The sequence below is a fragment of the Leptosomus discolor genome, chromosome 8, assembly GCF_034619465.1.
Source record: "Leptosomus discolor isolate bLepDis1 chromosome 8, bLepDis1.hap2, whole genome shotgun sequence".
NCBI classification, from domain to species: domain Eukaryota; kingdom Metazoa; phylum Chordata; class Aves; order Leptosomiformes; family Leptosomidae; genus Leptosomus; species Leptosomus discolor.
The window spans coordinates 18,438,868-18,466,581 of record NC_141398.1 but is presented as its reverse complement, the minus strand read 5'-3'; the positions used below and the strand labels follow the sequence as shown (position 1 = coordinate 18,466,581).

Sequence of the window (27,714 nt, the reverse complement as noted above, 5' to 3'; positions counted from 1 at the left end):
ATTTAACATGTATGCCAACATGGAAGTTAAGAGCAGAAATATTAAAAAGTTGAATCACATTTATGACAAATGATCATATTTTGTCCTGATATATTTTTTCCATCCCACTTTCCCTCCCCCTCTGAACGGTGATAAAAGTGTTTGAGAATATATTTTTAAGCTGTTGTTTAACTACTGGTTTAATTAGCTGTAGAGATGTTTCTGGCCTATCAGATACATGACTGCAAATCATATTTTTTGGTATATCGTTTTCTCTAGACTTTGCTTGAAGATGCTGAGCGCTGCCGTCATAAAATGCAAACTGCCTCAAGTCTTATAAGTGGTTTAGCAGGTGAAAAGGAGAGGTGGACAGAGCAGAGTAAAGAATTTGCTGTGCAAACAAAGAGACTAGTAGGTAAGCTTTTGTCCACACCTTTGAACTTGGAAGTTAGTCACTTGGGTTGTAATGGGTAGTGAAACTGAAAACATTTGAAATTTCAAACTTTTCCTTTGTAGCTTCACTTCCTTGTTGATAAAATGAGGGTAATAGTTGTTAATTCTTTTACTAAAGCACTGATAGGCAAAAAAATATGAAATGAGACTAATATACATATTTAAAGAAATTAAAATACAGTAGCTGTATATGCTGTGCATGGGCTTTTACTTGACATGTATAATATGCAGTGCATCCTTGGGACACCGAAGTTTGTTTTAACTTGACTGATGTTTGTTGGCAGCAGTCCAAAGAGAGTCATGTGTTAGCAAGTGCCAATAAAATGTCTATAACTGAGAATACATATGGAGGAGAGGAAGACTGATATTCAGGCACTGACATTTATATGGGGAACTCAATATTTTTAAATGCCGTTACTAATGTTCATGAAACATTTTTTTCTTAGAATATAATTTTTATTTTATTAATATGCACTGGGAAATGTAAGTACTTCAGATTAAAGAATTAGTTTATTAGTTAGATCAAGTAAATGAAATTTATCTTGTCCTTTACTGTGGTCTGGAGTTTCTTCTCTGACTTTTGCCTTGAAATTTTGTAAAAACCAGTTGTATAGGTTGTATTATAGTAGGTAGGTTATATTTTATTTGCTGATATAGTATGTATGTGTTTTGTTAACTTACTAAAAATACAGGATAACTTCCCCACAGACTCATCATGGCTTTTTACAGACGACTTGAAAAAGTCTGAAAAATATTAGCACTCAGTATAAATGTACAGTATCTTCTCCGGTTCGAATCCTGCGTTCTTACTTCAGAGGTACAAAACCCCCCCAGATTACTATGGTGTCATGAAACTTAGGGGGGAAATTTTGAAGCTGACCGTAAGATTAGAACTTGTCACACTTAATATCTCCATAATGATGTCCGTTACAATTTTTTATTGTTATTATTAGTAATAATGGTACTTGATTTGTTATTAATTAGTACCCCTAAATAAAGGTTCTTCCCCCACCACCCCAATACTCTTTAAGCCTATTTTCATGATTGTGCAAGGACATGACGGAATTGAAAGTTTATGAGTAAATTTATTCTGCCATGTCCTGCTTGTGCGGGATCTGGTGTTTGGAATAGTGTTTTGTGTGTGTTGGGTTGACCTTGGCTGGCTGCCAGATGCCCACCTCTTGATTCCTATGGTTGCATTGTAAAGACAAAGTAAACATGGCATCTACTGAAATGTAGCATTGTCTTGCTATGTAATAACTTTTTTCAGTCAAAGTGTGTTCTTCAGTTACCAGCCAAACCATTTAACAACTAGAGAAGGAAGCAGTTCATCCACGAATAGAGTTGGCAAAGTTGTTTGGTTTTTTTTTTTTTTTTTCCTTTTTCTCTTTAAGGTGATGTACTCTTGGCTACAGCTTTTCTGTCCTATTCGGGTCCTTTTAACCAAGAGTTCCGCAGTCTGCTGTTAAATGACTGGCAAAAAGAAATGAAAAGCCGGAAAATCCCCTTTGATAACAACTTGAACCTCATAGAAATGTTGACTGATGCTCCAACTATTAGTGAATGGAACCTGCAAGGATTGCCAAATGATGACTTGTCCATACAGAATGGAATCATTGTCACAAAAGCATCTCGTTATCCTTTATTAATTGATCCACAGGCACAGGGTAAAATTTGGATTAAAAATAAGGAAAGCAGAAATGAACTTCAGGTAACAGAAATGCTGATGCTTTCATAATCCCTAGAAACTATTAGCTCACAAATCATTACAATTCAGTGATTCAAATACCTTTCATATAAAATGCCTAGTCTGGATATAAAAGACAGCTCAGATATATTTTGGTAGATTTGAGATTTGGCTAGATATGAAAATGTACATTTGAAGCTTATTAGTACCAGTGACTCGATTTGTTTAATGAATTTATTTTAATGAAACATAAACTGTTGCAAAATAGTCTGGATTGGTAGTGTCTGATAAGGGCTGAAGCATTTTTGTGGAATACTATAAATGTTAGAAGTAAAGCCCAAATAAGTGATTAACACAGGTTCATATAAATGTTTTAAAATGAAGATGCACAGTATGATATTTTGTCATCTTTTAATCAGAAATTATTGATAATTTGGTTTTTCTTAGTATGGTTGTCAGGTGCTAAATATTCTGAAAATATACAGGGAAGACAGTATTGCGATGACATACAGTCTGAGGCAAGATATACCAATTGAATACAAATGGGAAAATATGAGAAAGCAAGTCCTTGCTTGCTACAATTATGATTACACAAATAAACAAGCTTTTAAAAAATATATCCGTGAAAAAGATAAAGAGGAGTTTGAAGGACGGTGATAGAGTGGCTCTGAGAGTATTACTAGGAAAACACTTGTTATCTCGGTGCAGAACCCATTAATAATTGCCTAGCTAGTTATGTTAAAAGTTATTATTAGTCTTTAACTATGGAGTTAAAAACAAACTAAGCTGAATGTACTTTGTGTACTTGTTGAAAAGTAATCACAATTGTACTGAGGACTACTTTTTAAAGCGAAGACTATTTAATGGCTTGTTCAATATAACCCCCTAATTTTCAAGGGGAAAAAAAAAAAAAGAACAAAAAAGAACCCTAACCTTGGAATTGACCTTGCTACAGTTTGACTCTGGGATGTTATCTAGGATAAAATTGAAGGTGATAAAAGGTTCCTGTGAATGTCTGGTCTCATTGCACTCATAAGATATCAAAACTTTTAAGTGCTCAGTGTTGCTTTGCTTTTATTTTTGTAGTTGAAAAATAGAAGTTTGCATTCAGTGAGATCTGAGAATATGATACACTGAAGCTACCTTTTCCTCTGGTCACTGTCTTTGCCTTAATCCTAGTTTAACCATAGGATCATTGGTTTTGTCAGTAATTTAAATAAAATGAAATAATTTATAAATATAAAACAAAAAGAAGCTTGGTAACTGGGCATAGCATAATATATAGGTCTGTGATTGCATTTTTAGATCACTTCTTTAAATCACAAGTATTTTAGAAACCACTTAGAAGACAGCCTTTCTTTGGGAAGACCTCTTTTGATAGAAGATGTTGGAGAGGAGCTTGACCCAGCACTTGATAATGTTTTGGAAAGAAACTTCATTAAAACAGGTTCAGCCAACAAGGTAAAAATAAAACAAATGAACAAACAAGTGGAAACAGCCCCCAAACCCTGCCTTCAACAGAGTAACACCTAATAAATATATGACTATAAAGATTAACTCATATATAAATTTTGTTAATGCTTATACTAAAAAAAAAGTAGAGTTTAAGATGAAATCATTAATATATTTAACCTATAGAGTTCCCTGTACCTTTTCTTATGACAATTAAAAAAAAAAATTAAATAATCTGTGAATGAGTAATTTAAAGTGTTCCATAGATATTCTCAACAAATTCTTTGCATCAGACATATAATTTAAAGCTGTTTTTTAATGTCTTTGAATAGAAAAAAGTAACCTTTGGTTCTACATGGAGTATCTGAAAGAGTGTATACTGGTTCTTGATATGTCAAGACTTCTTTTCAATACTTTTCTTAAGGTGAAGGTTGGAGATAAGGAAGTGGATGTTATGAATGGCTTCAGACTTTACATTACCACAAAACTGCCAAATCCCAATTACTCTCCTGAAATGAGCGCTCGAACCTCCATCATTGACTTTACTGTGACCATGAAAGGTCTTGAAAATCAACTTTTAGGCAGAGTCATTCTCAGAGAGAAACAGGTAAAAGAATTAATTGTATCTTTTTCCTGGCTATATGTCTTACATTTACCTTTAGAAGGTTTTACTTTAATTTAAATATATTACTCTCTATTCCCATATTGCAGGGTAACTTTCTGGCTCTTTCTATTGTGATTATTCTTAATATAAGCCATTTATGATGGCTTAAAAGTGGCACAGAAGAAATTGACTCATTCATGTGGAAGTTTCTATTTGTCTTTATTGTCGCAACTGTGCCATACCTTATTTTTCTTGCCTCAATGAGTTATAACCTCATGAGAATGGCCTGTGAAAAGGAGAAGAGCCTGGAATAAAAACTTGTTCTTCTGTCTATGCACAGTGTAGTTCATGGCAACATAACCTGGTGCAAAGATTCAGACTTAGTTACTTCCTTGCTCCAAGGGGAAACGGGCTAACTACCTATTTTGACATTGCAGATTTATTAGTTGAGGAAGTCCAAGTTTGGGGTGCCAATCCCAATACACATGCCACCAGCAGTTCTGGAGGGAGGCTATTTGGTGTCTTTTGAGCTATGTGACAGCTAATCCCTGTAACTGTAAGGTCAGGCAATGTTGAAGTCTGATGAAACACTGTGCATCTGTGACTGTGTATTTACTAAGATTTTGGCAATAGTTCCAGTTTACCTGGAATGTGTTCCCTTATTGTGGCATCTGTTGAGGTCCTCCCATTCTCCTCCCCCACCTCCCCTCAATGTAACACATTCCTCTTTAATGGTCTCAGTCATCTCGTTAATGTCAAGTAGTTGCATTTCTTTCCTGGTCAGTCCATAGATCTCAAGAGAGAAATCATACCTGTTCTATGAAGGCTTATATTTTGTCAGACAGCTTTATTGCTCCGTCAGCTTTGCTTCAACCAGTGACAGCTTGTCAACCCACTGTGTAATGGAATTATTAATGTCTGTCTGAAAGACACTGTGATGTGTATATTCAGAAAGCCTTATGCCAAACTTCTCTTCTGGGCCCTGCAATACAGATGACTGTCATTTTATCAGAAAATTCCTCCAGTCATCACACTTGCTGTATGCCTCCTTGGAGGACACAAAAAAGATAGCTTAATTTTTCTCAGAGGTATAAAGCAATAGACTGAGAAGTAACAGACTCGAGTAGGAGCGTGGGAAATTCTGATTAGATATTAGGAAAAAATAATTACATTGAGCATCATCAAAAACAGGAACAGATTACCCAGGGATGTTGTGGAATCAACATTCTTGGAGAGGTTCAAGACTCAACTGGACATGGAACTGACCTATTTAGACCTGCTGTGAGCAGAGGGTTGGACGAGTTCATTTCTGGAGGTCCCTTCCAAACTAACATTATTTTACTGTGGTATTGTTGCCACTAACTGGGAAAGTGTTAGAATGTACGTGTGGAACTTCTGCCACCAAATGAGAGGAGGTTGTTTATCTGAGGTTAGCGTTCTCTGAGATTTCTATGTACATTTGTATCTTTCTTGCCATTCCACTGTCTCTAATATGGTTCTGCACTTAGAGTGAATGAGATTTAGACATGCACCGAGGAAAAGGAAGGTTTACAGCTCATCACTTAAAGATTCTGCAAAGCTGACTCTCCATTCCTGTGATGTCTGATATGCCAGTTGGTAGAATCTGTGTGGCATATGTCTCAAAGAATTGATCGATTACTGATGAGAATACTAGTACTGATTTCTTCTTTTCCACCAGAATGTTAAACAAATTTGCAAGATGTGAGCTAAGCACATCTACCAGCTACAAAGAAGGTAGCTGGTATTTCTGTGTAAATTTAATTCTCTTTTTCTTGGAATAATTAGATTTGAGAGACTTGATTTATATCCGAATGTAGTATAACTTACACTGCTTTAATGATGTGATTGTTTTGATACATTGGCTGTTACATAATTTGACAAAAAATTTGCTTCTTTAGTGTCATAGAAAGAGATTAGTAGTGGAGTTAGAACTATCTATGTCTTTTTGAATTTTCACATTCATATTTCAAGATTTGTGGTGGAAAAAGGCTCATTTTGTAAGGAACAGTTGATGTGAATTCTTGCACTTGTGAATCATTTTGTGACAGAATGATATAAGCTATGTAGTAGCTTTTATATTTTATGGCTGTTAACAAGATCTAGCATTCTTTGGTACAGTCTGCAAAATGACGTCAGCTTGTAAAAGCAATTCCATAAAGCTGTATTTGAAATAACCTCTTTGGTGCAAGTTACTTGAAATTACATATATGGTAACCTGTCTTAGCTTTTTGCATCCTTGATGTTACGACTGGAAATTTTTGAAAGCATTCAGAAAACTTTCAATTGTATTCTCTTCCTGATCTGCAAAAAACTATTTTAAAAACTTAACAAAGGATTTTTTTCGCTAAGGTTTTCATCTAAGGTTACTTCATTTGCTTTAGTTTGGTCATTCTGTTTCCAACTTGTTTCTCAGGCTCTTCTTGTGAGGAAAACTTGGCTTTCTGTTTTTTAAATGCATTGCACTCCAAAATGTTTAGCCTTTGAAATGGAACTCAGAAAAACATGAAATTTAATTTGGCTCAGAATGATATCTCAGTATGATAATTATTATATTTAAATAGATGCTAACATTCTTTTAACGCTGTGCTTTTAGAAGTTGTTTATGCTTCATCAAACTTGCGTAATGCTTGTCTTGCTTCAAATTGCTACCTGCTTTTCCTTAGATCTGTTAAGCATTAGTTGATCGAAATGGAGTTAACTGTCGTTTTCTTGTCTTTTTTCATCCATTTTTGTCAGAATCTTTTGAAACGGTATGCACATCTTCTAAGTTATACGAAATTTACATTATTCTATGACAACAGTCCCAATAAATGTTTTCTATCTGATGATAATAATGTAATAATGTTTCAATATGCCTTTTGTACCGTGACGAGAAAAGAACCTAAATCTGATATTAAGATGAAGATGATTTTCTTTTTTTTTTTTTTTTTAATTTTCCTTTTTAAGACAAAAGGACTTTCTTCGTAAGAACTAGGTGCTTGAGATACTTAGGAATGTTAGCAGACAGTAGGATGAGGAGACCACAAGTTAGAAATATGGGAAAACAAAAACAATTTCAAAAGTTGTAACAGCGTTGCAAATCTGTATAAATGAAGGCTACTCAAACAGAGGAGTAAAATGTTTGCTTAAGTCTTGCTAAGGTCTTGGGTTCATAATGCCTCTAGTGCTATAAGAGAGCTCATGTATTTCTTAGTGTTGTCCCTGTTTCTCTGGAATAGGAGCAGCTGGTGTGTAGTGCTGAAGTGGACTTGGCAAAGGTGGAGTGAACACACAGCTCCCAACTTTGGAGAGACATTATTAGAACTATCCACCAGACCTTCGTAAACAGAAGGAGTACTTCTGTAGACGTAGCTAATATTTCTACCAACTGGCTCACTTTTTGTTGAGTCATAAGATTCAAATTATACTTATGAAAGGTTTCTAACCCATCCTCTCCCTTTTTCTTTTTTTTTACTTCACTGTATTGGGACATTCTGTATTGTTTCAATGGAGTGTTTTTATCTCTGAGGACTCATTTGTAGTAAGTTTTTAAAGTTTAAGAGTAGTATAAGAATGAATGAATGATAAATTCTTTTATCTCTAAAGAATATTTATTTCTAGATATTTAAAAAATATATTTCTTTAAATGTAAAGCTGTTAATCAACACATATCTGTCTTTTATATATGACCACTGGAAAACAAAATAGTTATATAAACCACCCAGCTTGTATTACTAAAAGTAATCAGGTAAATACTCCCAGTGAAGGAACTCAAATTGAGTTCTACATGCTTTCTTGTCTTAATTAAGGAAGCATTTTAGTGAGAGACTGAAATTATCCTCATTTGGTGGAGAATTTTTAGATGCACTTCTTGAAAAGTTTGATGCTTGATCTGTTGGCTAAGGATGCTAATTATTCCTGAGACTGTATTTTCAATATGGTGGCTTGAAAACAGGGCATAAATGAGGATGGCATTAGATGGGGTGAAATAAAATCCTACATCTGGAATGGTGTTTGCACTTGTCTTTGTCTGAACCAGAAAAAGAAGAAACACAATTACTATTCTGAACTTCTAATTCTATTAGGGAGTGATATGAGCATGCTCCATAGTATTTTTGAAGCAATTTGTAATGCATATTTATGCAGCATGTTCAGAAACCTGGCACTAGACCTACTGTCAGAAATACCACTGGAATTCTTTCCCCAAATTAGTGCAGTTATTCTTGACCTGTACTCTTTTAGTAGGATCAGTACTTTTAAAACTAAATATCTTATTTTATTTTGGTTTTATTTTTGATTACTCTTCTGTTTTCCAAATATTGCCATGTATTCCAACAGGAATTAGAGAAAGAAAGAACAGATCTTATTGAAGATGTGACTATGAACAAAAGGAGGATTAAAGACCTAGAAGACAACCTTTTGTTCCGACTTACAAGCACTAAGAGTTCTCTGGCAGATGATGAGAGTTTAATAATTGTATTGAATAACACTAAGAAGACTGCTGAGGAGGTAACACAGAAACTGCAAACTTCTGCTGAAACTGAAGTACAGATCAACTCAGCCCGTGAAGAGTACAGACCGGGTGAGTGAAGGTAGTGATGAAAGACAAATGACTGCGTATGGTTAAAATGGCAATGCTTAGAGAAATGGTGGGATCAGATCAAGAAGACCATAATGGGTGGGAAGGATCTGTGGTTTTCTGTAAGTAAAATCTGTATAGGAAATGTCATACTGAGCTGTGTTGGAGAAAATAGTCAATGTTATGCTCCATGTGGAATTTATAAAATGGAATGATCTATTCTCTCCCTAGACTTCCCATTGCTCTATATACAAGTGTCCTCATCCATCTAGTCTACTGGGTGAGAAACTTGACAGGACTTGGTTGTTCTTTCTTAACTTTAAAATGTTGACACTTTTTATGGACTGTCAATGAGACCAGTCATTAGGGTATTTAGGTAACTGTATGTTTGAGTTCAACATGTTGACATTCTTTTAGGGGGCCAGTATAATTGTAAATGCTTTTTGTATCTGTTTGGACGAATGCTTTGTTTATCCTGTCCTAGATCCTTAAGTTGTTATAGTCAGCCCATTTTGTCAGTCTTTTGACTTTTAACTGACAGGTGAAAATATGTGAAGAAAGTGTGTGTGTGGGAGCTCTCTGGAATTGTTATACCTGTATTTTAGGAAGTGTATAAAATGGTATAGTTAATGTACCAGAAATAATTGCAGATTTTGTAAAAATTCTGTATTTAAAAATAATGACTGCTGAAGGTAGGTTAAATCAGTGCTGGGTGCATTAAATCAATATAGTTCATTTGGCTTTTATATGACCGGTGTAAAAGTCTGTAAAGAGAAATTCGTTTGGATACTCAAACAGTACTTCAAATCATCTTACTTTTGGTATGTTCTACTGATGATCTGGATATTGCAGTATACCATCCAGATGCTCTCCAAATATGCTCATATTTGCAAACTGGTCTTTACATAGCGTGTGTTAATTACGCTTTGATTATTTTCCTGGCCAGTAAAGAGTAGAGCAACTCCAGGATCTTCAGTTAGCATTAGTATTACTCACTGTACTTGTAGAAAGTTAAATTTTTCTGCTCTATATTTCTACTTTGAACACAGTCTTGTTTCCTCTCCTTCAGTTGCAACTCGAGGTAGCATCTTATACTTCCTTATTACTGAGATGAGCATGGTCAATGTGATGTATCAGACTTCACTTCGGCAGTTTTTGGGGCTTTTTGACTGCTCCCTAGCCAGGTAATTTAGCTAACAATAAGTATAATTTGTATTTACCCAGTCCTGGAGGTGGCTGTAGTGCGGTAAAGTTTTGTTGTAACCTAATGTCGGAAAGAAGAGTGTTGCTTCTTACGATCTTGACAGGAATTGTGAGTTTAAATGCCCATAAGCCTTTTCCTGTTAGTTACCAAGGCAAAGAATCTTCGAATGTACTTACAGTCCTTAAAATTTAGGCATTAGGTGATTAAAAAACATTACACTGTGTTGATTTTTCAGCTATGCAGAAAGGTTTGATTAGAAAGGAATATTTTTTTTTTGTTATTCCTTCAATCTGTAAGTAGTTGCTAGCCTGCTGTCTGATATTCTGTGTTTGTGATCTATTATTTTTTCAAGTTTTGAAAGTTCTGAACTATGGCTTTTTGTATCTAAAATAGTATTGCCTTTAATAAATCCTATGCAAATCAACATTCAACTGCAGAACTTTCTTCTAACAGGTCTATGAAGAGCCCTATAACTAGCAAGAGGATTACTAATATTATTGAACATATGACATATGAACTGTTCAAATATGCTGCCCGAGGACTCTATGAGGAACACAAATTTCTTTTCACGTTATTACTTACATTGAAGATTGATATACAAAGAAACAGGGTGAAGCATGAAGAATTTCTGACACTTATTAAAGGTTGGAACTACAGAACAATTTTAAGTATAGCAACATATATTATTGTAGAAAATCTGTGAGCTGTAGTGTTATCTCCTAGCCAGCCTGCTGCTTCCTTTTGTGCATGAGAAGCCAGTCAGAATACATGCTTATCATACTGTTCTGGTGACAGACAACATTGTATGGTAGTTCTAATTTATAGCAGCACACTGAATATCGATAAATATAGCTCTGAGAATTGTGAGAATTTAAAAGGAAAATTGTTGAGTATCCTTTCAGGTGATAGAATCATAGAATCATTAGGTTGGAATAGACCTCTGAGATCATCAAGTCCAACTATTGACCTAATACCACCATGTCCACTAAACCATGTTCTGAAGTGCCACATCCACACGTTCTTTGAACACCTCCAGGGACGGTGACTCCACCACATCCCTGGGCAGCCTGTTCCAATGTTAATGATGTTTGTCTGCTGCTCAAATACCATCAGGTGTGTGTTTGACTAAGAAAAATTATTATAATACTAAACAACTTTTAGTTTATTTCGTAACTGCAGGAGGGCAAGCAAGCAAACAGGAACAGAAAGTGATGCTAACAGTTTAAAAAAGTATCAGACTCTTAGCTGAATGTGGCAAGTTCATGGCTTTAGCCTTAACTGCATGCAAGCACTGTGTATCTTCACTTGAAAGCTTGGAGTAATTTTGTATTACCTTTCCAAGATACTTAATTTTCCAGGCAACATTTATTTATGGATTATAACTCTTAATTTTTCCATGTTGAATCTTCAAAATATCTTTTCCTAGCAAACATTTATTTCCAGGCACATTGCACAAAGAAATAGTAAATCCTCAAAAGAGAAACTGGTTAACAAATATTAAGTTTAAGGTACATCATAAAAAAAAAATTAATGTAAATGAACCAAATTACCAACTCTGTTTCACCAAAGATGGTGTGTCTTTATAAGGTAGAAAACCCCTGGAACCTCTTGATTAAAAATCTGGATTCTTGAAGCTTGTTCTTTCTTTTTATTTTGTTTTTCCTTTCTTTTAGTTTCAGTTGGGTTAGAAAGAAGACAAATGTACATATTGGCAAAGTTATTACATTATCTACAACAACAAGAAAACGTTGAATTTAAGCTTCTTCATTTTTTTCTGCATAAACGCAAATTTATTCTTTTACAGTAAAAAATAGGTTTAGCTTGTAATGGGAAGCTGTTAGAGATTTAAAAAAATTATGTTTTAAAGTAAGATGGAAAATAAGATTTGAAAATAAATTTTGCATGTTACCTAACTCAGAAATTTCTTTATGACCGTCCTTAGTAGTCTTTCTGCAAACTGGGAAAAATTAATCATGTGAAATAGTCTTGCAGTATATAACTAATTCCTAATTTCTTGCAGGTGGTGCTTCCCTAGACCTTAAAGCTTGTCCTCCTAAGCCAGCTAAATGGATTCTGGATATGACTTGGCTAAACTTGGTGGAGCTTAGTAAGCTTGAACAATTCTCAGATATTCTTGATCAAGTAAGAGCATTTAAAATAAATCTCTTGTTTTATAGTGATTATCTGGTAGTGATCAAGGCATGTGGTGGGAAAATTTTTTATCTGATAGAACAGCATGAAACTGACTGCAGATAGCCACAGTTGTGGCCCTGACTGCTTAGCAACCTGTATTTATAAAAAAACCCAGGAAAATAAGAAGAAAGTAGAACTTTTCACACTCTATATAATTATAATACTTTCAGATTGGGATACAACTTGCTGTTATCCAATTCACATAATGAAATTTGAATCTTCTGATTATTAGACTTTCTTGCAAACCTGTTTTGCTTTCTTGCACTATGTATTATAATGCTTGTTCCAATATTACTGATTACATGGAGTAAGAGTTAGGGAAAGGGTGTTCAGTAAATTCAACACTTGTATGAATGGTGTTAATGGATAATAATGGTAGCTGATGGAGTGAGTAAGTAGCAATTGATATATGTGAAGAGTAACTTCTGTACAGTCATGCAGGGAGCAGATATGTACCTAGCATTCCCAAAGCTATGTCTGAGCCTAGCTATCTGTGTCTTGACCTTGTTATACCATTTTATCATTAATGGAAAATACTGAATAGTAGCTAATTTTTTCAGAATAAGAATACCTAAGGGCATTGTTGCCTTCTACAATTTTGTACTTAAAATCATAGAATCACAGAACCATAGAATGGAATGGGTTGGAAGGAACCTTAAAGATCATCTAGTTCCAGCCACCCTGCTGTGAGCAGGAACACCTTCCACTAGACCAGGTTGCTCAAAGCCCCATCCAGGGAGGGGGCAGCCACAGCTTCTCCGGGCAACCTGTTCTACTGTGAGGGTGGTGAGACACTGGAGCAGTGTCTGAAAGCTTATCCTCTCTGTGTACTAACATTATTAAACAAATGCCTGTGTGTGAATTATGTATTTGTGACCCTTGTTAAAAGTTTGTGACCTAGCGGCAGTTGAAATATGACTTGTCTGTTTAGTGAAATTTACCCCTTTGATGGTATAACTGCAGATTTCCAGAGCAGAAAAACAGTGGAAAATCTGGTTTGATAGAGACAATCCTGAAGAAGAACTGATTCCTAGTGGCTATGGTCAATCCCTGGACTGCTTCAGACATCTTCTTCTTATCAGGTCTTGGTGTCCTGACAGGACCATAGCTCAGGTACATTTATATAGCCAACATAGTCTATTTAGGTGCCATTAGAATTATAGTTAAATAGTGGTTTAGTACTTTTTTTTTAATTTGATGCTAAACTCCTTTTTGTAATGGACCTTTACATTGCATTTTTTGAAATTCTTTTCAGACAACTTATGCATTTCCTACAAGATCAGTGTTAGAAAAATTATTCCAATATATTGAACAAATATTAACCAATGATTTTACTATGGAGATAGGATTACATCTGGAAACATGTGTTTATCCAGTTCTGCTTTATGTAGTGGGAAAGAACACGAGAAAGATCATCTCAGAATGTTTGAAAGAGCCTTTTCTGGTTCTTAGTAAAAAGGAACAATAATCTAGCAATTTTCAAAATAAATAAATAAGGAATAACAGAGATGGTCTTCATCTGTTTCTCTGGATCTTCTACTTAGTGACAGTTATTTTCATCATTACTACTATTAATTCATTGTTTAAGCATGAAGGTGGGAAAGACCTAACGCCTCTGAAGCATATCTTCCATTATTTCCTCATTTTTTCTCTAATATTTGGAAAGGAAAGCTAGATTTTAAGGCTAGGACTTATGCTGTCTAATGGAGATTCCATCTTTAAATAATTAAAATATTTCTAAAGGCTTAGTAATATGATTATTTTTATTATACTGTAGTTATAGCTATTACATGTAACATTACATGCAGATGTATGTAACAGAGTAATTATTTTTTAAGTTCTAACTGGTCTTATAAGGCTGTAAGAAATAACACCTTCAAAGACAGTGTGATATGTTAACATGTAAAAATAAATTTGTGGCATATATGTATTTCTGATATAAATTTATAACAGCCTTTGCTCTTCAGTTTACCTGTTGGTTGTATTTACACTGGGAAGAAAACAATATTAAATGATTACATCACAGGTTAAATTTACCCTTTTTAATACAGGCTAGAAAATACATCATTGACACTATGGGGGAGAAGTATGCAGAGGGAGTCATCTTGGACTTGGAGAAGACATGGGAAGAGTCAGATCCACGTACTCCTCTCATATGCTTTCTTTCCATGGGCTCTGATCCTACAGACTCAATTATTGCTTTGGGAAAAAGACTGAAGACAGAGACACGTTGTGTTTCCATGGGCCAGGGACAAGAAATCCATGCTCGTAAACTTCTACAGCAGACAATGGCTCATGTGAGAGACAAAAATCTGGTTTTTGTGTCTGTATTAAACACTGAAATGAAAATCTTGTCAGGAAATAGAGTAGTTTGATGGGTAGTTAATGCTGATGCAAGAACATATATTTATTTGTATAAATAAATGTCCTAAGGAATAGAACTGCCTTTTCACAGTCATTTAATTGTCCATAACAAGCTTTTTGAAACTGTGCAGAGATCAGTGTTTTTCATATAAAATAGTTTTTGTTGTAGGTTGTACTGATGAACATAGCTGAACTGATTCTTTGGATTGCATGAATATTAAATATTCTTCAGCCAACATTTCACAACGTTTTTTCAGTTTTGTATTTTTAGTAATACAAACAAATTTTGTTAAATGAAGAAGATTAATTTGAAATATACAATTTTAGTTACATAACCTTGAGAAAAACAAGGCTGTATGGCAAAATATTTTATATTGTTGTAGTCTGGATTTTGAATTGGGATGGATAGTCTTGTAGCACAGACATTTTACATATGAAACATGGAAGAATTAAAGAATAAAATTTCCTGTATGAGAAAGAAGAGCTGAGATGTTCCAGTTTAGCATGCTTTGCCTATCAGATGGTAGTATTGCTATGCCTGCTGATGTGGACAGATTAAACTTCTCATGCTCCTGCGTTATGAGCTTCTTTCCTGGCTGTTTAACTGTTTTCCTCTGACTTTTGCCTCAGATTCTTGTTTGACAACTTCACATTAAGAGCTAATTAGCAAATCAGATGAGAAGAAACTCATTCAAAAGCTAGGGAAGAAAAGCTCCTTTTGTTTAGTAAGAGAAATGCAGTTACTTTCCCTCACTGTCTCGTCTTGCATACCATCTTAACGAAGAGGTATGTGAGAAGTCTGTATAAAGTATGGTAGTTCATATGAGAAAGTTTGATATCTACTGATTGATAGCAATAGTTTAGAGTAAGCTTGTATGTTTTGTCATTTTCTAAGCCTGTCATCTTTGTGAGAGCAAGGTGTAGATCTGTGGAGCTACTTCCGAGCTCCCACACATAAGTCGAGATTTATCAGTGTTTATCAGCACTATGGTCATGTCCAGATATGTTTGAAACGTACTGAAATGGAAAAGGTAGGGACTAGTTGAGAAGACCACACTGGGCAAGTAGCAACCACTTGTTTAGGTAAAACCAAACAAGCTAACAATTCCTCTAGAAGGAACAACCCACAACTTAGTTCACATGAGCTTTCTTTTGGAGAAAAATTACTTTGTTTATTATTATATTTTAAAATATTTTTTATTATTATATTTTATATTTCAAACAATCCTTTGTTTATTATTATATGCTGGTCTCTGTACATGAAATGTACATGGAATCAAATGATTAAGGCCTTAGTTTTGATTTGGTGAGCCAGTGGTGCCGAACTGACTGTGGAGTATTTCTTCTTTCAACAGCTTTGATAAGCACTTAAACATGCTATATTTTGCTATAGCTTAGATGATTTGGCTTTGTTCCTAACCTACAGCATAAACAAAGAGTGATTTTAGTGACTTCACTTTGTAAACAATGTTGATAACTTTATCTTCTCTTGTTTTAAACTAGGGAGGTTGGGCACTTCTGCAAAACTGCCACCTTGGACTTGACTTTTTGGACGAGTTGATGGACACTGTAATAGAGACAGAGACTGTCCATGAAAGCTTTCGACTGTGGATGACAACTGACATTCACAAACAGTTCCCCATCACTCTTCTTCAAATGTCTATTAAGTTTACTAATGAGCCACCACAAGGGCTCAGAGCTGGACTAAAGAGGACATACAGTGGTGAGTGCTAGAGTGGTGATGATTTAAAATTAATTTGGCTCATTTTTGCACTCTCTGGTATTATCTTGTGGTGGCATTGTAGGCACTGGTAGTTGGTGTGAGCTAGTATGAGGAACTGATTGCAACAATGCCAGGACACATCTTGATCCTTGGTTTGAGCTAGAAGTTGTGAAAACAAAAAAGAAAAGATCTGCAGAAGTTCTGTTGCCAGAAGTTATTGGACAGCAAAACAGGAAATGCTTTTTCTTTTCTTAAATGTTGGCTTCTACTATCTCAGTTCAAAATGTTTAAAATTTTAATCTCCGTCTGTCTTTTGGCAGAAAAGTGACATGTTAATCTTTGGCTGTTAAGTGCTCTTTATATTGTATAACATAAATGTCAAAGAGTGTGCAGAAAGCAACTTAATGTAAATTCAGCTATTAATAAATCGTGGTTTGGGTTTTTTTTCTGACATTTCTAGTTTGAGCAACTTAATAACATGCTATAAACTGTCTGTAGAATAGAACACTTTGTAGGATGATAATTTACTCTTGGGAGAGGCAGAGAACCAACTGAATATCCCTAGGAGTGATGTTTTAGCTCTGATTTGAAGTAGTTCTGAAAAATACTGTTACTGTGTTTCTTATAAAGCCTGCTTACAATCAATAGGTGTCAGCCAGGACTTACTAGATGTCAGTGACATGGTACAATGGAAACCAATGTTGTATGCTGTAGCCTTTCTACACTCCGCTGTTCAAGAAAGACGCAAGTTTGGATCTCTGGGTTGGAATGTACCCTATGAGTTTAATCAAGCTGATTTCAAAGCTACTGTGCAGTTCATTCAAAACCACTTGGATGCCACGGATGCCAAGAAGGTAATTAATGTTTTTGAGGGGAAGGTGGATTAGGGTGATGGATCTTTCTAGTAGTGGAATGTATATGCATGGTTCCCAATAAGTGAAACACAAACATGATTTGAAATTATTCTTTTATTTCTTTCAACAAACTTTCAACATTGCAGGTATACATGTTTGTAGAGCAGCAGGCTTAAATTAGGCTTTTAATGCTGTGCATGTTAAATTTCTATGTTAACTTGTACATTAAAAAAAAATCCCTCCGAGACACCCCCTCCAACAACTTCAGAAATATAAACCTTAGAAGTATAGACCTTCTTTTCAGTGCTAATTAAGTCATACAGTTAAAAATGGACCACTGCATTTAAAATATTATTTTGTTTAAATGTATTTTGCGTAAAACCAAGATTTGGTTCCTCCAACCAATCTTGGCAGCATAAAGAAGTTGAAAGTGGCTTTAAATGTCTGTGTAAGAATTCCTCTTAAATTCCTCACTTTCATATGGTTGGTTGTCATATAGAGGCCTGTGGCAGATCACTTTGTGGTTGGAATTTTAAGAGAAGTTTGAAAGCATGATTAGAATGTAGCTGTATCCCTCTTGCCTAGATGCCAGAATGGCCTCTTGAATTAGTTGTCAACAGATTCTATTTTGAGAAATACTTGAAGGTGTTCTGAGAACGCAGGATTATAGGAAAAAAGAGTAGTAAGAAAATAACTTTCTTCCAAAAAGGAGAGATGCAGGACTTTGTATATTGACTGTTCTTACTAAGGGAGGTGAAAATAGGTGAGAAGAAGATTAGCTAAAGTGCTTTCTGCTTGTTTTTAGGGAATCTCCTGGAGTACTCTTTGTTACATGATAGGTGAGATCCAGTATGGTGGCCGTGTGACAGATGACTATGACAAAAGACTCATGAATACCTTTGTAAAGGTTTGGTTCAGTGAAAACACATTCAGTCAGGAATTCAGCTTCTACAAAGGATACAGCATACCCAAATGTACTATGGTGGATCAATACCTTCAGTACATACAGGTTGGTAAATGAACACTTTTCAACAGAAAAAACCCAATTCAGTTCTCAAGTTCCTGAGTCCCTATAGTTTGTCTTTTCTTCTGGGTACCTGTACTTTGTCTTTTATTCACAGATTCTGTGTTGGTTTCTAACAGTCTGCATATCTATTAGTGACAATTAATTGTTGTCATCAATGTTATCATCATCATGACAGGAATCTTTTCTTTTTCATGTGATTTGCTTGAGGGACCTACCTGAAGACATACACTTATTAAAGAGGGCAAAGAATGGAGTCCAGACATTAGGTACAACCTCATAGAAATAAAAGGCATAGATATATGAAAGTAGAAGCTGACTATTAAAGTAGCATATAGAGGTTAAAACTGAATTTGTTGTTAACCTTGGTGTGATTTGGACTGTGACATGACAAACAGATCACAGCAAGTTATTTGCCCTAAGGCGGTTTGAAGAGATCAAGCCTTTTGACTGACAATGTAAGGGTTTTTTTGTGTTACTTGGTTTTGTTCTTGGTTGTTTTTGTGTTTTAATAATTAGCTTATAAATTCATCTCTAGTTGTGCTTTTTTTGTATTTTACTATGTAGAGTCTTCCTGCTTATGACACACCAGAGGTGTTTGGTTTGCACCCCAATGCGGATATCACTTACCAAAGTAAACTTTCCAAAGATGTATTGGACACTATCCTCAGTATTCAGCCTAAAGATAGCTCTGATGGAGGAGGTGAAACCCGAGAGGCAGTTGTAGCCAGACTGGCTGATGATATGCTGGAAAAGCTTCCTGCAGATTATGTACCATTTGAAGTAAGTTAATGAAATTCTGTCGAAAACATTTGCTCCATCTTCCTTTGTGTGAATTAAAAAAAAAAAAAAAAAAAAGCCATATTAATTCTTCTAAAAGCATGTCTGAATTCGTTCATGCGGGCAATACTTCAAAAACATATTTTAAAGAAGTCCGACCAGACTCATTACAAATGTTAAGAAGTCACTAAATATGCACTGAAGTGCTTTTGTAAGAGCTTTCTCAAAATAGAAAACCACTTGATGCTTAAGTTGCCATTTGCACTATGGGGGATGTAGGATCATCAGCTTTTAACTAAGGTGGTTGACACTATAGAGAACTGAGGTCGTGTTGCAAGTATATTAATGCTTCTAAAAGTATTACAGTCTTAACATATGTATTACTTTGGGATTCAGCTTGCATCCTGAAGATATTTTTATGTTGCTTTCTTCTTCAGTGAAGTGATTTCTGAAAAGCTTGTCAAGTGATAGGTTTCATTGATTGAAGCCTAGTGTTAGTATCTCAGTATCCATATTAACGCATAATAGCCAATGTAGGACACCTGCTGCCTCGCAGCCATTTCTTTTCTGAAATAGCAACTTTTTTTCTCTTTATGTGGAAGACAGAATGACTTGCAGGGTGAGAGGGTTTTCTTACAGTTAGAAAACATTTACTGATGACTAGATACATAGATGGTCCAATTGCCTGTGTTCCGAGTCCCCACCCTGGAGACTACAGTTTGAGTGTTTGGACAATTTATGTTGTTTCTGGGTGTTTCCGTAGTTCTTAGTTGGCCTTTAGAGCCCCAGAATTTAAGATGCTCACTTTATAGTTCTTCTCAGGTGAGGCTGGTTAACGCACTTCAAATAAATGAGAGGAAAATGCTTGTAAAATAGTTAAGGTTCCTATATTTCCTGTATCAAGGGATGCTGAACTTTTGTGTTTCATTATATTTGCAAAAGATTAAAAGCAAGTAAGATTGGTTATGTCCATAATAAAGCATTTACAACACTTTTGTTATGACATGGATGTGAACCACCCCAATACGTCATCAGGAAGAAGTTCACACCCATGTTTGTACTTAAGCACGTGGCTACGTTGGGAATCTGTTAATCTAGGCAGTAAGACATTTTATTAATTAGATAATGTGCCTACCATCTCCTTGAGGAGAGTGAAATCTCTTATCCTTAGTCTTCTGCCATTTTACTTACTCTTTAATGGAAGTTAGCATGAAAATCTGATACAAAGCTAGGTGGCCTATGAATGCCAAATTTCTCCTGTAAGGATACTGAGCTATGAGGAGGAGCAAGGAGACTTGTACGATCTATGCCGTCTTTCCTGTTTTTACACAGTGATAAGTTTCCCATATGTGGGCTATGCTCATAAGTATAGACTCATTTCGGGTACCCATGTCTTCCATCTGTTTTATGTCTTCTGTAGCCTGTTCTGTGTTACATAATCTTCCTTCCCCTCAAATGACACAATTATGATAATATATTTTATCTGAACAGATGAATATATGTATTTGAATTTGGAATACTGATTATCTAGCAATCTTCCAAAAGTTTGCACTCGATGAAGTTTCTGACCTACTGTCTTTCTAGAAGTCTGATCTTTATGACTTTCTAAAAGGCTAAACCAGGTGTCTGAGATCTGCAAAGGGTAGAAGGGTACTGCTTTAGTGTTGAGCTAAATCTCCTGTCAGTTGTTAGTCCAACTCTTTTTTTTGAACTCTTTTTTTGAATTCTACCTGATGTCTCCAGGAGTAGATATGTGGCTTAATAAAGACATATATTATAAGGTATCATTGTATAAGTACACGTAGCCCTGTTAAGTTTACAAGAGCTCTTTTTGGGCAGATCAGCTCTGATCAGAAAAAACAAATTGATATATAGTTTGTATTAATAAAAATGAACGTGCAGTACTAAACTTTTCACATGGAGAAAACTATTTTGTGTAGTAAAATACTGATAAACTTAAAAAGGTTATGTGTTTTACTAAGAACAGGGCTGTTACCCTGTATAGGATTCAATACCTGTTATATATAATTTTTTTCACCTATCTCTCAGTAGGACCATATTGAGTACAAAATTTCTAGTTATGTTCATACAGTTGTTGTTAATTTGTTAACTTCACGCTTTTGATTAAAAATATATCGGCAAGTTTTATTGGGATGCAAGACTGCCTGGCATTGTGATAATTCCCAGGCATTACTGATAACTAGCACTACTATGCTCAGGCAAAGTGGCTGGTTTGTGCAAAGTGAACCTTGGGAACTGTCTGTGGGAATTAAAGCTGAAATCTTGAAATGGAGTATGGCCTACATGCTGTTTAAATGACGTTATCTCATAAAATGATATATAGACTAAACGTAGTCAGTCTCAGCATCGTCAATTTCTCTTGGAACAAATCCTGTATTTCTGTCTTGCAGAGGATTCAAGGAAGATGTCAAAAGGTCCATTTAACTTCCAAAATAAAAGTATTATGCCTTAAAAATTGTATTTGGGCCTAGCCTTGACATGAAGCCACCTTCATTTTTTACTTCTGTTGAAGGATCTTTGATTTTCTACCTACAGGTAAAAGAGAAACTAAAGAACATGGGACCTTTTCAGCCTATGAACATATTTTTGCGACAGGAGATTGAACGAATGCAGAGAGTTATTTCCTTAGTGAGAAGCACTCTGACTGATCTAAAACTTGCCATTGATGGGACGATCGTTATGAATGAAAATCTGAGGGACGCTTTAGACTGCATGTATGATGGAAAGTCTCCTGCTAGCTGGAAAAAAGTAGGTGTAAGTCCCTTGTTTTGTATGGGGCAAAAAAATATTTCTGTAGAGCTAGATTAAACTGCCAGACATACAGTAAGAAATTTTTTCAAACACAAATGTTAACCAGGACTGTGCAACTGCTGGAGTAGATTTTGGGCTAAAATAAACAGAGTCAAAAAAGCCCTCTTTCGTTTATAAAACCAGAAATGAATGTTGGAGATGCAGGTATTTCCTATTTTAACAGCCTATTGTACTGTCATAGTTTAAGCCCAGCTGGCAACTAAGCACCACGCAGTGCTCTCTTACTCCTCCTGCCCCCCCCCCCCCCCCACCCCTCTCTGCTGGTGGGATGGGGAGGAGAATCAAAACCAAGTAAAACTTATAGATTCAGATAAGAACAGTTTAATAGTGGACATAAAAATTAAACATAATAATTAGTAGTAATAATAATAATTGTAATGAAAAGGAAGATAATAAAAAGATAGTGAAATAAAACTCAAGACAGACAAGTAATGCACAATGCAATTGCTCACCACCCGCTGACTGAGGCTCATCCAGTCCTGAGCAGCAATCCATCCCTCCCAACCAACTCTCCCCAGTTTACTTACTGGGCATGACATCATATGTTATGGAGTATTCCTTTGGCCAGTTTGGGTCAGCTGTCCTGGCTGTGTCCCCTCCCAGCTTCTTATGCCCCTACAGCTTTCTTGATGGCAGGGTGTGAGAAGCTGAAAAATTCTTGACTTGGTATAAACACTACTTAGCAACAACTGAAACATCAGTGTGCTATTAACATTATTCTCATACTAAATCCAAAACACAATGCTATGCCAGCTACTAGGATGAAAATTAACTCTATCCCAGCTGAAACCAGGACATGTGTATTGGCAGAATAAAAAGCTAGAGACAAAGTAGTTTCAAATGTGATGATGGATTTTAAGAAATAGTGGACTACACTGTTGCTGTTCTTTGAGATTAAGACTTGTAGTCGTAGAGTGACAGAATAGTAGAGGCTGGGTGGGATCTCAGGAGATAGTCTAGTTTAAAAGCAGGGTCCAGTTAAAGCAGGTTTCCTAAGAATCTCCAGAATCAAGAGTCCACAACCTCTCTGGGCTACCTGTTCCAGCATTTGATCACACTCACAGTAAAAAACAACCAACCAACCAACTGACCGAACAAAAAACCCGTTAAGTTTAAATAGAATTTCCTACATTTCATCTTCTTCTACATTGCTGCTTCTCCTATTACTGACAAGGATCTGGCTCCACCTTCTTCCACTCTCCACATGAGGTATAAACATTGAAAATATCTCCTCTGAGCCTTCTCCAGGCTAAACAATCCCAGCTCTCTCATCCTCTCCCCATAGGAATTGTTTTCAGGGACAACTAGAGCTGTTAATGGCAACTGATGGAAAGAAAAATGGGGAGGTTTTTTTTTAGGTATTTGCTTGATTTGCTTTTATTAAAGAAGTGTTTTCAAGGTACAAAACCTAGACTGAAGCAGATGCAAGTATGATACAACTATTCAAAGAGAAAAATTGTCATAAATCTTCACATAATCCAAGCTTAGTTTTCCTTAATTTTTTTCCAGAAAAAAGAAGAATAGTTTTGGCAGAAATCCTGTTACCTTGATGCATTGATCTTGGCTTTAGAAAGACATATATACAATATTTCTTCCTAGTTTCCACAGCTATCTAATTTTTCAAAAACATCATAAAATGAACAATTACCACAGGAAGCATTATGCATGTCTAAATGGAATGGTAGGCATGAATGTGAACAGGGCAAGAATTTGCTTCAGGTTTCAGTGGGACACAACATTTATCTATCAGGTTAAAAGTTAAGATATGAAAAATGAGCTTTAAATATGCTTTGCTAATTTATGTTGTTTACTACCTTTTCTTGGTGTGAATATGATGTTTTAAAACTGCTGAATAAAATAAAAAAAATGAACTTGCTGTTTGCTATTTTTAGGCATCTTGGGCTTCCAGTACACTTGGTTTCTGGTTTACTGAGCTTCTAGAAAGAAACCACCAGTTTTACAATTGGATTTTTGAAAGCCGACCAAACTGCTTCTGGATGACGGGGTTTTTTAATCCTCAAGGATTTTTAACTGCAATGAGACAGGTAAATTGTGTTTAACGTCTCACTCTGTTTATTCTTTTTGGTATATTTTTTAAAAAAATTAATATTATGTGATGAAGGCTGAATTACACACATGGCTGCATCATGTAGCAGGGAATATACACGACTGCATAACTGTCTAACATTTCCTGAGTGAAGTGTTCCTCCTCTGTGCATTCTTTTTCAGTATATCAACCACTAATGTGTGAAAATGTTTCCTACTTTGACTGAGCCCCATGTATGTAGGGGCTACCTTACAACATAATGGAGGTAGACTGGAGAAGTAATGTCTCATGCTACCATTGAGATATCCCTGAGAAGAGGTGTTAAGCCCATGAATTTATTTTCCTTTTTTCCCCTCCCTTTTGATCTGTGTTCAGTACTTACCTGGCTGGGGACTTGCCTGAACAGTTATTCAGGATTAGTCTCAAATTACACTTCTGCAGTTCAGTAGCTGATTGAGTCTGTCTTCATGAACTGGGAAAGAGTTTCCTTTATTAATGCGTACTAAGCGTGAAGCCTGATGTATTTGTTAATGTATGTATCTCTTGATGATTGTGCTGGTTGCTCAGCATGCTAGTTGCATTTGACAAGTGAGATACTTTTTATTTTACAAGGAGGTAATAAATACCTATGTTGGTTGGCATAAAGGGGCACATTGGAGACAATAATTGTCTGGAATCTGTAAAACCAGGAAAGAATACTCAGGTGGGATTCCAGTGAGACCTCAGAAAAAAGCTGACTTTTGGAGGAGAGAAGGAAGGTTTGCAGAGAAGGAAAATCTCCCCTGTTGCTCTGAGGTCTGGGTAGTGTAATCATCGGCTGTCAAACTGAAGTTCTATTGGTGACCTACTGCTACCAAAATTGCAGGCATATAGCCTTGGAATTATATAACAAGATATGTCTTTTGAGTAAACATTCCTAAACTGATTTTCTTTTGGACTCAAGCTTGTGGAAAGTGTTTAGTAGCAGGATCTGAAACAGTTGGTGTCTACAGAACTTTTCCTGCTCCCTAAAAAGTAAATGTACGTACATAATGACCTAATGTCCAAGTGAAAACCAAAGTGACTTTCTGGGCTTTGCTATGTGGTGGAACAAATAGACATGACAAAGATGAAGCACCAAAATGATCATTGAACCCTTCTGCCCTTTTAAAGCATCTAATAAAATGCAGTATGGGACAAACATGAATTCCCATTACTTCAAACAAAGATCTTGGAAAGCATTTACAAGACTGCGATAAAACTTGGATCTGACATAGCTTAATGGCACAGGATAGTAAGGAATTGGGCAAGATAAAGGAGTGTTGTTCAGTGCACTAACTAACTGACTAAAGCATATGTTGACTCTTAAGCATGTCTATCTTCAAATGTTCTCTGGGTTTTTTTCAGTCTCTTTACGTAGCTTTAGAGCCGAGTGAGCTCTTACTCGTTATTAAGAATACAGTTAATGCAGAGCATAGGTACAGGAAAAGAAAGGTAACCCCAGAAAATATGCAGCAAATTATGTATTTTTCTGTTGTCACTGGGACTGTTTTACATAGCACATGCAGTTAATGTTTTCTCATCTCATGAAAGCTGTGAAATTTTCATATTCACAAGAGACAGTTACCATTGGTATTCAGTGGTTGTGTTACTTGGTACGGTCTTAAGATATTGTATATAACAGAAAGACTTGAAAATCAAATATAGCAGATGAAGTACAGAAAGCTTTCTTGTAGTACCATGCCATCACTAGCTTAAGAGAGAAGTCGAACTGCTGTAAAGATGAGTATAACAAAAAGTTTGATTTTTTTGCATTGAAGAGCATAAATTATGACCATACAATTATGTTTCTAATAAATGCTTGGAACAAGTGGCTCTGTGTACATGTAAAAATGTAACCTCCATAATTTCGTCTGTTTTGGGCAGGAAATAACAAGGGCTAACAAAGGATGGGCTCTTGACAGTGTAGTGCTGTGCAGTGAGGTCACTAAATGGATGAAGGATGATATCACAAGCCCTGCTTTGCAAGGTGTCTATGTGTATGGGCTGTATTTGGAAGGAGCTGGTTGGGACAGAAGAAATATGAGACTGACTGAATCTAAGCCCAAGGTGCTCTTTGAGATGATGCCAGTTATAAGGATATACGCAGAGAATAACAGTAAGTAACTGTATTTTAAAGGATGGTATTTTTATAGAATTTGGTGTAAATTTTTATTCAACTGCATGGAAGTCCTTTGGGCTTTAGGAATTTCATGAGGCTGTTACTATTCATTGTACACATACTGCATCTTTTTCAATGGGGGAGACTTCCCAGTATTCCATATAAAATGAGCTTTCAGCCTTCCCTGATAATTGATAATAGGCACTTTTCCCCCTAATATTTAGATAGGTCTCTACATTCTGATCTTGATGGTGTTAATTTTTAAAACCCATTACAGATGGGCTGTTCTCTGCCTCCTCTGAGAAACATGTTTGCGTTCAGTTTTCCATTGATTATATGTGTCCTAGATTGAGATCAACATTTATACACATAAACTCTGTAGCCTCTGTAACCTAAACCCAAATAACCTTTCCCCCATCCCAAAACCCAGTGTAATTTATATATAAATATAAAACTTATATGTGTGTATATACAACATACATATATTACAAAACCCGTATATCTTATGTAAGGTTTTTATAGATAGTATGTTATATATGTAACATGCATATTTATAAAAATGCATTTTTCTTTTTCTGGAAAAGGCTATTTTTGACCTAACAGAAGCAAGCAAGAGGTAAAGTGAGGTGGTGGAAGATGTTTTGTCTTTGAGGCAGAAAAAGACTGTAAGAATGGAAAGGAAACTTACAGGGCTGAAGGACAGTGCTGTTTTGTGAAAATGTATAGTTTAGGTTGATGTGGGTTTTTTTTTTGCATATGAAATAGGAAATGCTGTTGAATAGGGATGTAAAATAGGATAGGGCTATCCACTGTTGAATGTGAAATTGGAAACTTCTGTTAAAAAGCATTCCACCTCTGAAGCAAAGCCTGCTTACATGCTGTTTTGCCAGGATTTTGTGTAGCTGATCTTTTAGAATGGGCATGATCACTGTGAAAGCAGCCAAGATCCTAAATAGTGAACACTGAAGTATTAAGCATGACTAGACTACTGTTCTAATTCTGGAGTGAAGAAGTTGACAATTTATATTCTGAAATACTAAATGCATTTCAAAAGAAGTTGTGAAGAATAGGGCATTTTTTTATTTTGACACATTAATGATATCTTGATAAGAAGTAATATTTAGTGGGCAGATTGAATAATAACACTAATCCCGCTAGAGTGCCCGTTTACATTTCTTGCTACATCCAGTTCATATGTGCTGATGTTAAATCTTAAGCCTATAGGAGTTTCAAGCTATATGTGGCTTTCAGCTGACAATGACACAGTAGAGAATAGTGTGAAAATCAAGTAAGTTTTCTTTGGTGGTGTCAGAGAGCTGTGTGCTATTGAACTTCGATTCAGTTTTACTTTTGCCTTATGTCCAGTCCCTTAAGGCCCTGGTTTTTCAACTCAGTTTCATTGTTTTTTATGTCTCTTCTGTCTTTTCAGCTTCAAAAGATCCACGTCTGTATTCATGTCCAGTCTACAAAAAGGCCATTCGGACAGATATGAATTACATTGCTGCTGTGGATCTTAAAACCCTTCAGCCTCCAGAGCACTGGGTACTGCGTGGGGTAGCACTTCTATGTGATGTCAAATAATGTTAAAAAAAAGGTTTCTAAGAGTTGTTTTCTGTTTTTAAATATAAACATCAATATGTGGTTAGCTATACAATGGAACACTTCTAAAAATATGTTTTCTAAGGCATAGAGTCTGTTATGGTATTTTTAGAGACTTGTTCTCCATAAACCTCTACAATAGGGTTATAAATGCTAAATCTTAGAGTGATATTAAATTTGGTAAATAAATTGAAGTACTA

The 27,714-nt window shown here is 35.6% G+C and overlaps 1 protein-coding gene across 2 annotated transcripts in view; it reads left to right on the top strand.

Moving 5' to 3' along the window:
• Positions 1-27,496, top strand: part of DNAH5 (dynein axonemal heavy chain 5) — a 138,934-nt gene extending 111,438 nt beyond the window's left edge. For both annotated transcript variants that reach the window (XM_086469578.1, XM_086469577.1), the window contains exons 62-79: positions 259-394; positions 1,827-2,143; positions 3,425-3,580; positions 3,996-4,178; positions 8,514-8,757; positions 9,824-9,938; positions 10,412-10,602; positions 11,979-12,100; positions 13,115-13,264; positions 14,203-14,448; positions 16,019-16,238; positions 16,887-17,092; positions 17,898-18,101; positions 18,684-18,899; positions 21,453-21,665; positions 23,621-23,773; positions 25,681-25,912; positions 27,345-27,496. In XM_086469578.1, the coding sequence (XP_086325704.1) occupies positions 259-394; positions 1,827-2,143; positions 3,425-3,580; positions 3,996-4,178; positions 8,514-8,757; positions 9,824-9,938; positions 10,412-10,602; positions 11,979-12,100; positions 13,115-13,264; positions 14,203-14,448; positions 16,019-16,238; positions 16,887-17,092; positions 17,898-18,101; positions 18,684-18,899; positions 21,453-21,665; positions 23,621-23,773; positions 25,681-25,912; positions 27,345-27,496 (3,456 nt within the window). The remainder of the gene's footprint in view (positions 1-258; positions 395-1,826; positions 2,144-3,424; positions 3,581-3,995; positions 4,179-8,513; positions 8,758-9,823; positions 9,939-10,411; positions 10,603-11,978; positions 12,101-13,114; positions 13,265-14,202; positions 14,449-16,018; positions 16,239-16,886; positions 17,093-17,897; positions 18,102-18,683; positions 18,900-21,452; positions 21,666-23,620; positions 23,774-25,680; positions 25,913-27,344) is intronic.
• Positions 27,497-27,714: the final 218 nt, after the last annotated feature.